We start from the raw sequence: 13,402 nt of genomic DNA, 5'->3' as shown, positions 1-13,402 counted from the left end.
CAGTTAAGCTTTGCTACCTTGACAATGCAGCCTGTTCATTATCATAATAAAATACAGTCAGTCAAACATGTGGAAAAAAAAAACTATTTAGTAAAAAAAAATATGTAGTAAGATCTGTGCCATTAAGTGTTATCACAGTACCACCGTGATGTTATGCAAAACATTTTGTTTTACGTGGATATTGGAACGCGAGTGAAGTACATAATAAATAATAATTTGCCATTCAAATACATCGCGAATATGGAAACATTTGATTTTGTGTGGAATGAGAGACCCAACGTTGGTTTCAGTTTCGTTTTAGCCTAAATGAATTCGTTTTGGCTTGTCGTTTATATTGCTATAGCTTCTTATATTTTTAATTCTTGTTCTTTTCTAAATACTGTTAATTGAAAGGATTTGTTGTGGAGTGAGGGGAACTAAAATAGCCTAGCTATGTTTACAGTGTTTATTATAATGTTTGTAAACATTTCGTGTCGGCATTAGGCCTATTTCTGAATGAAATAGAAAATGCGTCGTATACGCGACTTGTTTTTTTCCCCCTAAAAACACATTTTTTTATACGCGTAGTGTATTTTAACTATGCAGCAAACCTTTTAAATATTTTGATAAATTACTGAAAAAATAAATAATTAAAGGACTTTTTAAACCGTTTAAATGATTGTATTAATCGGTCAAAATTCTTACGCTCGGTTAACCGGTTAAACGGTTAAAATGAACATCCCTACTCTGAACTTGTAATAGGATACTCGCGTAGTAACCTTTTCATAGTACTCCTAGTCAAGGTGTAACGTCCGGCCCTACATAGTTTACATAGTTTAAAATGGGGTCAGATTATACTATGTGAGATTTTGAGTGTTTAAAAAGATGAGACAGACGACAGTTGTGAAGTGAAAACCAGTGGTGTATTTACAATATTCACATGAGACTATGAAACCTCAGGCTGTTAAAAGCATATAGTTCAGAACACCATACCCTAAAACAGTCTGAATGAGTCCCAGTGTGTTGATAGTCCCAATGCAAGTGTCTTTACAGCCCAATTATGTTTACAAAACAGTGTCTTTACAATCCAAATGAAAGTCCAAAAGCTTGAATCTGGAAAGGTGAGTCAGAATAAAACTCCACAGTCCAGGATGGGTGATCACCAGCGCATTTGTAAGTGAGAGAGTGTTTGCTTGTCATGCTGCCTCCTTAATACTGTCCATTTCCTATTTTCTGTCCAAACCCAGACTCATTTAAAGACATACACACATTAAGGGTGCTTTCACACTAGCACTTTTGGTGCGCAACAGGGTTCAAATGACGTCGATGCAGTACCCGAGTCCGCTTAAAAGGGGTGGTCTGGTGTACGGTTCAAGTGAAGTGCTGCAGGCAGAGAGCTGTATATCTCATTTCTCTTCGCCTTCAGCGTTCTTTAGAGCATTTGCAGTTCATTCGTAAGACAGACGTAAGTGCCGTTATGTACTGAAGCTTTGGAAACGGTTCAAAAACATAAATATAAAAGTGAAGAAAGCAATGCTAAGCATTTTGCCGCCTTCTCCTCCACTGTCGTTACTAAGCAACGGGGTAAGCAGCTGCTGACTTGATGACGCAAATGCACCGCGGTTCAGACCCAAATAAAATAATATGAACGCAGTCCAGCAGGGGGAGGAGGGAGCAATCGAACTCAGGTTCAGACCAGGCAATCAAACCAAGTGTGAAAGCACCCTTAAACAGTTAAGAGCAATGAAATGGCTAAGACATCATGTAAATCCATAAAACTCAAATATATATAAAACCATCACAATACATATTGAGTGGATTAAAACATGTGTCCTGTGTGACAGTGTCACAAAGGTTTAGTCACTAACTGTAGCTCTCTGGGCATTAAGCCTGTAAACACGCTGTGAAGACCTCGGCTGTCAACACACCATTCCCAGAGACCTCCAGGAAGTGTGCTACTTTCTCTCAGGCTGTAACTCCAGACCCTCGAGTAATCCTCCATTTGTGCCTACTCCTTTGCAGTGAGCACCTGTCCTGCTCCTTCACGTTCTTCGTACATGGAGACAGTAACGTGTGCACCAGTGTGGAGATTAACCAACACCAGCCTGTCTATCTGTTGAGTGAGGAGCACCTGACTTTGGCCCAGCAGAGCAGCAGCTCGGTTCAAGGTAGGAGCATTGCTGATCAGTTGACTCTGTATGTACATTGTGTCTTGAATTTTTATGTCATGATGTTGTAGTCTCAACCTTAGGACATGCAAAGGCTGTGTGATTGATATTGCACACAAAAATCATGCCATGTTGGTTAACAAAATATTTGTTTATTTTTTTTATTTGGTTGATACTCTATATTTAATTTTGCATGCTTATTTCCTCTGCTTTTACTTTAGGTTACCTTTGCCATGATCTATATCTCACTTAAAGTAAATTTTTTAATAGCACTAATAATTTGTTAAATGTAATCTTCAGCAAATCTCAAATATAATTTTTTTTCATGCTGCACATTATAATATTAGTATAATAATGTTGCTGGAGACGGGTTTATTGAAAATGCAAATTCATTCTCTGCCAGCAGGAGGCGCTTTTGGAGTGATGAAACTAGCGGTTTCCCCAGTAATGGCTGTAATCAAATCAGATCCGCTCATGAACGCTATTTTATCAGATAAAAATGAAAATGTCATCGAAACTTTTCTTGCAGTGCTCATGTTTATTCAACGAAGTCAAACGCCACAAATAAATTAATGTACGTTATGGGAAACACTGGTAATGTATATCGAAATATCGGGAATGTGTTTAAAAATTATATCACCGTTATTGAGTGACGAACGCGGAAGCACAGAGGAGAAAGCAAAAATGTTGGAGGATTTCGATATAAGGCAAGAGGAGAATAAATTATCAATAAAATAAAAATCAAGGACCACCCACCACAGTCTCACAAATTCCTGTGGGAAACACTGAGAGGGAATTTACACTTTAGTGTTGAAACTCAAAAGATGACAGGCCCTCCCCTTTGTTCTGTTGTCTTTTTTTGTGGTTTGTCGTTGCCTCAGCAGTCAGACTGGTGGCAAACACGTTTTCTCCTCTGCTCAAGGGCACCGTAATGGAAGGCCTACAATATGTTAACACCTCTGAGATGCTGCTTCTCTTGTGATAGTCATTATCTCAATGTAGCCCCACTGTGGTCCTGATGAGGTGTTTTCCAGGTTCAGTACTTCTCTGGCTTTAAGCTTTGTTACATCACCACCGTTCCCTCCAACGTGCTGAGTTCACAAGCTTGTGTCTTACATTACTGCTTGGAACAGTATGCTTTACCCTGAACAATATGCATCTGTGTTTCTTCTCAACCTGTTGTCCTATGTGGGATCAACGTCAGTCGTTAATCCACCTTTGGAAATGCTGTTGCTTTTTAAAGCAATATTCCAGGTTAAATACAAATTAAGTTCTGATGTGTTGATAGCATGCTGCCAAAATGGTTTCAAGTCATTCCACAGTTCTCATAGGGCTTAACTTGAATTAAGAGTAAAATATTTGTTTAAAGGAAGAGTCCTTGTTTCAAGAGGTGATGACAAACCTCTTTATCTGAAGCTTGTTTTTTCTGCATTCTAAGTGGCTAGCAGTCACAGATTGATTGATTTAATTTCGTGTTTTTTTTTTTTTCCAGTTCTCACTGTAATGGCTGAAGATTGACTTTGGCAGAGCTCATTCACAGGGCTTGTGCTCAGTTGTCTGGCTTGTCTTAGTTCATTAACCGCATCCCAAATGGCAACTAATGCCTATGCTTGACTCCTTTTGCATGTATTTGCGAAAGCAATAATGTCGAATGCCAAGTGCACTCATTCTTATTATCCCTTCATATTTTATTGTCTTGAACAATGGACCCAAACATCCTCTCAAGTAATACTTATCTACATGGAAATTGCTCTTTTTACTATGACTGCAACAATCTTTCTTGCTTCTAACAATATGCTTAATTAGCCTAATATAAACATATATGAACTCTCTTGCGTTGTGAATATTTTTATTACTTGTACACGTGTTGAGACACGCCAAGTTTTCACTTGCCTTGTGTGTTTGTGTTAAAGTGTCATGAAACTCCCTGTATCAGCACAGGTCAGATCTCACCACAGTTTTGAATAACGTATAATTGTAGGTGAGAAAAGCTTCAGAAGTTGTAGGAGGAGGAGTGGAGATAATGCAACTGTTTGTGCTCCAGTCAGTTTCCTTTGCTTTAAAAGAGCTGCACATTGCAGTTCATGTTCGCAAATATATTATACACTTTTAAGAAATGAATACTTTTATTCTGCAAGGATGCCTTAATTGATCAAAAGTGACAGGAAAGACGTTAATAATGCTACTAATACAAAATTAAAATAAATGCAGTTCTTTTAATATTTTATGCATCTAACAATCATAGGGAAAATATATAATGGTTTTAAAAATTATTTTAAATATATTTAGTATATATCAGGGTTAATATAGAAAACTAAAATTAAAACCATAAAAATTGTTATTTGAAATAAATGTTAACAAATAAAATATCAAAAACATTTCTCAGTTTAATCTAGCTTAACTTGGTGTATGAAATTTAAATAAAATTAAAATATGTATAGAGATAGAGAGACAAATAAAAATATATAGAGACATGGAAATAAACAAAAACTGTTAAAAACTACAAAACACAAAAAAAATTACTAAAACTAAAAATAAAATAAAAAAATCAAAATGCAAAATATAAAAAAAAATTCAAAATATGAATAAAAATCTAATAGTATCTTAATGAATAACACATAGATATAGATATATAGATTATATATAATATATAATTACGAGACATATGTTAACATCTAATACCATGTTTCATAACACTTTAAAAAGGAAATACCTTTGCTCTTTATTTATTGTCCTGTTTCAGATCTAGTGTGAACTGAATTATTGGCAGAGCTCATGACTTTCGTTCTATGGCTTTCTTTTTTGTGGCCCTAAGCATTCTCGTTCTCATGTTCTCAGGTTCTCAGGTTACCACAAAGTGAACAGAGATATTACCAGGAAGTATCACACTTGCAATTACATTGAGACAGTATACTGCCTGTTTTCCTCCAGTGATCCTCTCTCCGTATGGTTTGAGTGGGACTCTGACGGGCCAGTCATTCAAGCTGTCAGATCCACCGACCCAGAAGTTGATTGAAGAATGGAAGCAGTTCTATCCCATAGGCCCCAACACCAAGGAGGTCACAGACGACAAGATGGATGACCTTGACTGGGAGGATGATTCCTTGGCTGCTGTTGAGGTTGTTGTTGGTAAGTCAGCTGTACGTATTGAGAGTTCAACGTCATCTCAATTAATGTGTAGTACGAGTGCAAGTAATCATTTATGTTGCGCAGCTGGGGTGAGGATGGTGTATCCAGCCAGCCTGGTGCTGGTGGCCCAGTCAGACATCCCGGTCGTGGCTCCAGTGAGCTCTTCCACCTCCTCAGGCTCTTACTCAGGAGGTCAGCACAGTCACATGATCCATGGAGATACTGGCATCTCGTCAGTCACTCTGACTCCTCCCACTTCACCAGAGGAGGCTCAAGCAGGTACCACTACTACATTCTCAGTTATTGTGAATAAATGAAGGAAAAAAAATCTAAATGTTTAACTTTAGTTCTACACAAGTGTGATTGATTTATAGATTTTTTTTCTTATTACAGCATTAACTGACATTTTAGATGCAGAAGATATTATAAAAAAAATCTAGCATTTTCTATTGTAATTATTTAATTGTTTATTTAACTATTAAGTTCATGTATTTTTTTGTCAGCATAAGAGTCATTTTAAAGCCAGAGAAGTTGTGAATATGTGTGTGTTTGTGATTTTTATTATTATCTATAACTTCATATAGCAGTCATATAACTGTTTATGGTAATTATTTAACAGTGATTATTTATGTGATGTAATTATACATTTAATGTAATTTTTTATCGTTTTATTTTTGTTTTCATTTGTATTTATTTTTCGAAAAGTTCAATGTTGAATTATGCGTTAGTAAGACCAGACAATCAAAACATTGGATTCTCTGTTGCTGTCAAAACATTTAGTTGTAATGATTTTTTCCTCCTCTATTGCAGTTTCTCAGCCTGCCCAGAAATGGGTGAAACTCTCAGCTATGTCAGGCGCCTTTAGTGTGGACAGCAGCAGTCATCACGGAGGCAAGATCCCCCGCCGGCTAGCCAGCCAAATGGGGGAGCGAGTCTGGCAGGAGTGCAATATTAACCGAGCCCAGAACAAGTATGATTATGAAAACTACAGCTTAACTGATCAGCCAGAGTAAATTGTCTGGCAATGGGAAATTTATTGAGTAAGAACAAAGCAACTTCAGGTGTTTGGTATGGTTTATTTTTGCAGGAGAAAGTTTTCAACCATGTCTAATGGAGTTTGCGAGGAAGTAACGGACAAAGCTTCTGTTTGGGACTTTGTGGAGTTGTCTCAAAGGTCACAGTGCAGTTGCTCAAGGTATACTCAAGCTGCACATTTGCAACAAATGACATGTAATTAACTAAAATTAATGAATGAAAGCCTGCTGATGACATTGAGCTTTCTCTTTTCATTCCAGGCTTAAGAACCAGAAACAGCGGGCATGTAGCACCCCAGGGCATCCTCCATCTGCTGGCCAACCTCCTCAGCCCTCTACCAAACACAAGATGGCGGAGAAGCTGGAGAAAGGAGACAAGCAGCAAAAGAGGCCCCAGATGCCCTTCCACCACCGCAGCTCTCTATGTGAAGAACAGCCCAACTTGGAGCAGGGAGATGGTGTTCACAGGCTGTGTCTGCAGGGCCACGAGGACAGCTGCTACCCCAGCCTCCACCATGCTGACGTCACCTCCAGCAAGACCCCAATGCTGCACAGCTCAACTGATGAGATGGCTGGCTCCCCTCAGCCCCCGCCGCTCAGCCCGCACCCTTGTGAGCGCGGAGAGGAGACTGCCGACGGCCTAAAGACTTCCTCTTCACCCTTGCACCAACACTTCTACCCTCTTTCCTCTGAGCTCTGCCTGGTACCCCAGAAACCCCCAGATGATTCTCCACTAGACCCAATGCCTTTACCCTGCCCACCTCCATACCCAGAGTCCCTAGAAGCCACCGTGTACATGGGCTCCGCCATAAACCCCAACGAGGACACAACACATAACCCCTGGAGGTACTTTAGGGTGCCTGGTAGGAAGAATGCAGATTTCCAAACACCTCAGCTTCCTGTGGTCACACTATTCGAGGATGGTAACAGGGCCGGAGGCCAGGATGGTGTTGTGTCGGTTACAGAGTGAGTTCTCTAGCCTTGTGCACTAAATAGTGATATTGTGACACTAAATACCAACACATTTTCAACTTTGGGAAGTGTGATTAAAAATAAATTGAGTCATTTGGCTTGTTGAACTGAATACCAACAGTTTTCTTTTGGCAGGCAGAATGGATCCTCGTAAAAAATAAAATTTAATTGCTGTTCAAAACATGTCCTTGCTTTTTTGAAAAAGGATGCTTTTCTAACTTGCCTGAGAATAGGTTAGCCTTTTAACATCTTAATTACGGACTGTAAGGAAAGTTACGCTTCCATAAAGAACATTTATTTGGCCATTTTGCAAGTCATTTTGCTTCAGTGGTTGTCAATAACATCAGGCAGCTTTGCTGAAAAGCTTTGCTTGGTTGTTAGTTGATGGCAGGGGCAGATAGGTTGAATTGGACCTTGTTCCTGGCCAAATATTCTGGTGCACTCTGTGTGACCTAATAATGTTTTGCTGGAACAGACAAATAGTCAACAGCTACTGAAAAAATGACCACTGACTATGTCAGCGTCTCTGGAGAGTTTACCTTCAGGTTTTTGCTACACACTTGATGTTTTGATTTAGTGGCTATGGCTGGCTATAGGGCAGGTTTATAACCATTATTATTGATATTATGTAAAATATATTTATTGATATGTGGCATTTTATAATAAAAATATAATAATAAGCATGTTTTAGATTTTAAAATGCATTTTATTTTTATTTTTTTAATTTTTAGATTACAAATATATTAAAAACATTAACACTTTAATGTATATATTAAAGTACTAATTTCTTTTAAAAAACTACAGTGATGTGTCTGTCTAAATCTTTTAGTACTACTAATATTTAAGTGTTTCATTTTCGCCTGGGTGTTAATTTATTTAGCTATCTATCATGGTAAATACAAACAAATAAATGTAAAAGTAGTATTGGTGTAACTGATCGGTTATTCAGTATGACTTTCTTCCAGCTAAAGGTCTAACATAGTGTGGGGTGTTTTTTTTTGCAGGTTTATGTCCTCCTCCAAAAGGCCTCTGAAAGTGTCGGAAGAACTGGTGAAGAGGTACGAGCAAAAGAAAAGACAGTATCTCTCTGCAGCTGAGTGCGATGGAGACCAGGAGCATGAATCTGATCCTTATGCTTTTGAGGAAGGAGATGAGGAGTTTACTTGCTCTGATAAAGACAAAAAACCAGGAGCCGAGAGGGAGACTGGGAAGAAAAATAAGGTCAGGCAGTGATTTTCTTAGAAAAATGTTGTGATGATATGTTTCTCAAAGTGAGAAGTCTTATTTATTTATTTTGCTTTTAGAGGGATGATGGCAGTTTGCCATCTTCTGATGGTGCGTATTATTTCCTTACACTTAAATTGATAAAAAATGTTTCATTGTTTCTGAAAATGATTCTGAGGGTCATCTTGAACACACCTTTTCACACAGATGCCCAGGGGTCAGGTGGTAGTAAACCACTTCCTACCACCAGTTTGATTCATGAGACAGATCTGGTCGTGTCCATTAATGACCTGGACAACCTCTTTAACTCTGACGAGGATGACCTGACGGTTAGTACTCTTATGAACTCACCAGCTAACTGTGATGTGGAAAGTGAGATGGCTAGCTGTCCTAATTTAAATAAAGCGTAACATCATAATCAACTGTTTTCTATACATTTTTGGTATGAATCACACTTTGTGAAGCTCCAGCAGTAATGAATCTATTGGATACAGTGATACTCATATTGAAGCCAAATTAGAGCTTTGTTGCTGGACATCCTGCCTGATTATAAAAACTTGTAGGTGGTCATAAAATTCTTTATTTGCTGAACTAGGGGAATAGTAGAGCAATTAAAGTGAGCATTTCTTTGTCTTACTCCAAACAGCCTGGATCCAGGAGAGCTGCTGGTGTAGCAGAGGAAAAATTTGGTAGGAAAGAACCAAAACCTGCAGCGCCAGACCTCCTGCCTTGTATGTGCCTCAATTCATGACCCCTGCTGAATCTGAATCATTACTGATGCATTTGTTCTAATAACTGTTAATGGAAGTGTGTGAGCAGTTTGGTTTAGAATGTGTTAATGTAAGTTCATATTATCCATAGAGAGAGTGGGAATTTTTAACGTTAAGCTGTTAAATCTGTAGAAATGTTTTATATATACTTGTACCATATTGGTCATCGGCTGATATTGGAGTGATATTTTTAAAAATATATTTATTTATTTATTATCACATATTTGTTTTTTAAATATATTTTAAAAGTATATTTAAAGATTTAAAAAAAAATGTTGGTATCTGATATTGTTCAAGCTCATTTTTTAGCTAACTTCATGTAAAGTTTATTTTTTAAAAACAGTAACACTGTTAATTGTAATCTTCAGCAAATCTTAAAATGATTTTTTTGTACATTATAATGTTGTGATGCTTAAATTCACTTGAAAACTTCCTATTAAAATTTTCATTAATTGAAATAAAACCTGAAATAAAATAAAATATAAATATTCGAAGACTGAAACATAAAACGTAAACATAAAAACAAAAATTAGTTGCTTTGGCAACTATCTAATAAAATGTTAACGTTAAGTTACTAAACTTATTAAAAATAAAACTGAAGTAAAATTTATTTCATTTTAATGTTCATTTTAGTACTTAAAGTACTAAAGTTAATATAACTAAGTCACTAAAACTTAAATTAGAATGAAAACTATTTAAAAAAAATATTAATTAATACTATGATAGTATATAAATAATAGTAAAATATTTTTTTTTTATTATTATTTATTAGGAAATAGCATAGGATTTTAATGTCTGTGCAATTCTAGAAAAGTCATTGCATGAGCTCCTACTTATTGCTCCTACTTAGAGCTACAGAATCCAAGAGCTACATGTTTTCTCAAACAAAAACCGTTTTAGTGCTGCACAAGTCATCACAGACTGAGACGTTAATGGCAAGCATCTGTTGCCTATTTTCTATTTATAGTGCCAAAATTCTGTTCCTTCGTTGTGTGTTTATTGATCTAGGTTCTGCAGACCTGCACCAGATGTTCCCAACCCCTCCATCACTGGAGCAGCACATCATCATGGGCTACTCTCCTATAAACATGGGGAATACAGAGTCAGGGGCTGGCCTCTCTCTTCTGGATGGTGCCATCAGCGGGAACTTCAAGATGGAGGTGGAGGAGGGTTTCTGCAGCCCCAAACCCTCAGAGATTAAGGTAGTACTTAATTACTGCTGTGAATTCCCAGGACTATTTTCATGAAGAGGCATTTTGTGATGCAAGACTCTGTTTCTTTATTGTATTTTCAGGACTTCTCCTACGTGTTTAAGCAAGAGTCCTGCCAAGCGCTCATCGGCTGCTCCCTTTACGCTCCTCTGAAGACGCTGCCCAGCCATTGTCTGCTTCCCATCAAGCTTCCAGAAGAGTGTGTGTACCGGCCCAGCTGGACAGTCGGCAAACTGGAGATGCTGCAGCCGATGGCAGCCATGACCTTCCTCAACAAGGACAGGTACAACAGCCAAGAAATTAGGGATTTTTCTTCCTCCCTAGCAGATTTTAGTGTTTCACAGTGTTGATTGTTATTTTGTAACAAACAAACCTTTTCAATTCAAGCTTTCATCAGCTTGTTGGCATGTATGAAAGCCTAAAAGGATTTTAATTGATTGAATTACCTTAGGAGGATGCATATTGAGCAGGTGGTGGTTGAAGTAAGTGGGTCAGGTTTTTAACAAGCACATAACACACTATTCTCTGCTGTTTGTGGTCCAAGCAGCTGCCAGCCCAAAATAGCAATTCAATATTAATGATAGTGCAGCCTTAATTGAGCAATGTGTCCAGAGCATTGATGCCAAGCACACTCAACTTTTAGAATGTGTACCTGCATCTGTTTTAATGCTGAGATGTTTTTCTGCCACTTCTGAACACCTTATTCAAAACTAACAAAAACTATGCTATTGTGCAATACCTTATGAACTGTTCCCAAGGTGATTTTAGTGAATTTATGAAGTCCATTCCCACAGGTGAGTCCGTTCCCAGCAGAGTAACCACAGGTGTACTTTTCACTTAAACTGTAAGAGAAAGAGAAGACGTTGATTTAGTGGTTGTTGTTGTTTTTGTTTTTTTTCTCAAACGACTCTATAATACTTGTGAATTTTGTGGTGCACTTTGCACACAAAGTGGTGTGCAGTGTTTCAGAAATGGCATAGTATAGCATAGTGAATATGCACTGTTCAAACAAACATACCCAGAGGCCTCAGATAAGTTTCACAGCAAAGAAAATTATGAAAGGCTGAATATGGTTTATTTTACATCTTAAAGCAACTAATCAAAATTCTGTCATTAACTCTGTATTTACCTCTGTTTCTATTGGCCATTCAGAGCAGACAAACACTACTGTTGTTTGGGGTCAGTAAGAATTTTTTTTTTTTTTTTTATATATATATAAATTTATACTTTTATTCAGTAGAAATGCATTAAATTGATCAAAAGTAACAGTAAAGACATTTGTTACAAAAGATAAATACAGATCTTTTGAACAAAATATTAAGCAGTACAACTATTTTCAACTTTGATAATAATAAGAAATGTTTCTTGGGCACCAAATCAGCCTATTAGAAAAATTTCTGAAGGATCATGTGACACTAAAAACTAGGAATGCACCGAATTTTCGGCCACCAAAAATTATCGGCTGAAAATACGAGCCGAAAATATACATATAATATATATGGCGTGCGTGCCCCGCCCGGCAGTGTTCAGCGCGCAGGTTTCACTCTCCTCGTCACTGCGCGGTTTGATGCGACACTCAATATTCCGCTCTGTGAATGTGCTCGTGTACCACTCATCCTCACCAAAAAAGCAAAGTCCGCTCAAATAACATGCTGAATGGAAATTTCTATGTAGTATAATTGTTCCTGTTTGCAGTAGCGCTACTGTGCTGTAACATGCTGTAGTACTGCGGTACTGGACAACGCTGGTAAAATGTCGCTACCCTCTCGTGACGCTATGCTCTGCTCATATGCTCTGATAATAATAGCTTTGTAGGACTATACATTATATGGATAATTAGTAAAAAAAAAAAAAAGTTACAGAAGTGAATAAAAATAATATATTGATATTCAATATTAAGGTAACACTTTACAATAAGGTTCCATTAGTTAATGTATTTATTAATCTTTCTTAATGTTAGTTAATGATAATACAGTTGTTCATGTTAATTCAGAGTGCATTAACTGTTAACAAGCACAACTGTTGATTTTAATAATGCATTAGTAAATGTTGTTAGTTCATTAACTAAAGTAGTTAACTAATGAACCTTATTGTAAAGTGTTACTAATATTAATATAAATTCTGTCCAGTTTTGTGTTACTTTCAGTAGAAGTGTGGTTATTTTATTGGCTTGTTTTTGAAATTCAGTATCATTAAAATGATTGAGTTAAATTAAAAGGTCTTGCAAAATTACTTTATATTATTTAATAAAATAATAAATAATCCTTACAAAGCGGTTTCGGGTTTCGGCAAAGTGCATCCAGAATTTTCGGGTTCGGCCCAGAATTTTCATTTCGGTGCATCCCTACTGAAAACAGGAGTAATGCTGAAAATTCAACTTTGCCATGACAGGAATATATATATATATATATATATATATATGTTTTAATATATTATTTTATTTTAAGTTATTTTAATAATAATATTTCACAGTATTGCTGTTTTACTATATTTTTTGATAAAAAAATGCAGCCTTGGTGAGCATAAGAGACTTCTTTCAAAAACATTAAGAAAATTTGACCAGCCCATACTTTTTTAATGTTATCTTGGGACACAATGGATCACACTCAAAAATCTTTCTTGTGCACATCCAAAGAGCCACTTTACTATACCTTCTTAATCTGTTTCTATTGGCTAGTCAGAGCAGACATAAGATGCTTTTATGCTTTAGAAGAGGCCTTTATGCTGAATCTTTACACAGATTTTGACAGTGAATCACTTTAAATAATTTAAACAGTGAATCAGGAATCGTTTGGGAATTGGATCATGTCTCCCTGAATTGAATTGACTTGATGAGGATTTGAGGAGGTGACTAAAGATACCACTGTGTGACAAGCAGAAAGTACCCAACTATGTTTTTTCCCATAATTTTAGAC

At 36.9% G+C, this 13,402-nt stretch overlaps 1 protein-coding gene across 1 annotated transcript in view; it reads left to right on the top strand.

Moving 5' to 3' along the window:
* LOC107657551 (mediator of RNA polymerase II transcription subunit 13-like) overlaps positions 1-13,402 on the top strand; it is a 37,586-nt gene that overhangs the window by 12,385 nt on the left and 11,799 nt on the right. The window contains exons 4-15 of the mRNA XM_016445690.1: positions 2,002-2,147; positions 5,079-5,276; positions 5,361-5,555; positions 6,087-6,246; positions 6,364-6,471; positions 6,572-7,276; positions 8,287-8,503; positions 8,587-8,617; positions 8,714-8,835; positions 9,153-9,237; positions 10,285-10,478; positions 10,571-10,770. Of these exons, the coding sequence (XP_016301176.1) occupies positions 2,002-2,147; positions 5,079-5,276; positions 5,361-5,555; positions 6,087-6,246; positions 6,364-6,471; positions 6,572-7,276; positions 8,287-8,503; positions 8,587-8,617; positions 8,714-8,835; positions 9,153-9,237; positions 10,285-10,478; positions 10,571-10,770 (2,361 nt within the window). The remainder of the gene's footprint in view (positions 1-2,001; positions 2,148-5,078; positions 5,277-5,360; positions 5,556-6,086; positions 6,247-6,363; positions 6,472-6,571; positions 7,277-8,286; positions 8,504-8,586; positions 8,618-8,713; positions 8,836-9,152; positions 9,238-10,284; positions 10,479-10,570; positions 10,771-13,402) is intronic.

The sequence above is a fragment of the Sinocyclocheilus anshuiensis genome, unplaced genomic scaffold (assembly GCF_001515605.1).
Source record: "Sinocyclocheilus anshuiensis isolate Anshui unplaced genomic scaffold, SAMN03320099.WGS_v1.1 scaffold255, whole genome shotgun sequence".
Classification (NCBI taxonomy): Eukaryota; Metazoa; Chordata; class Actinopteri; order Cypriniformes; family Cyprinidae; genus Sinocyclocheilus; species Sinocyclocheilus anshuiensis.
This window is presented reverse-complemented; position numbering and strand designations above follow the sequence as displayed.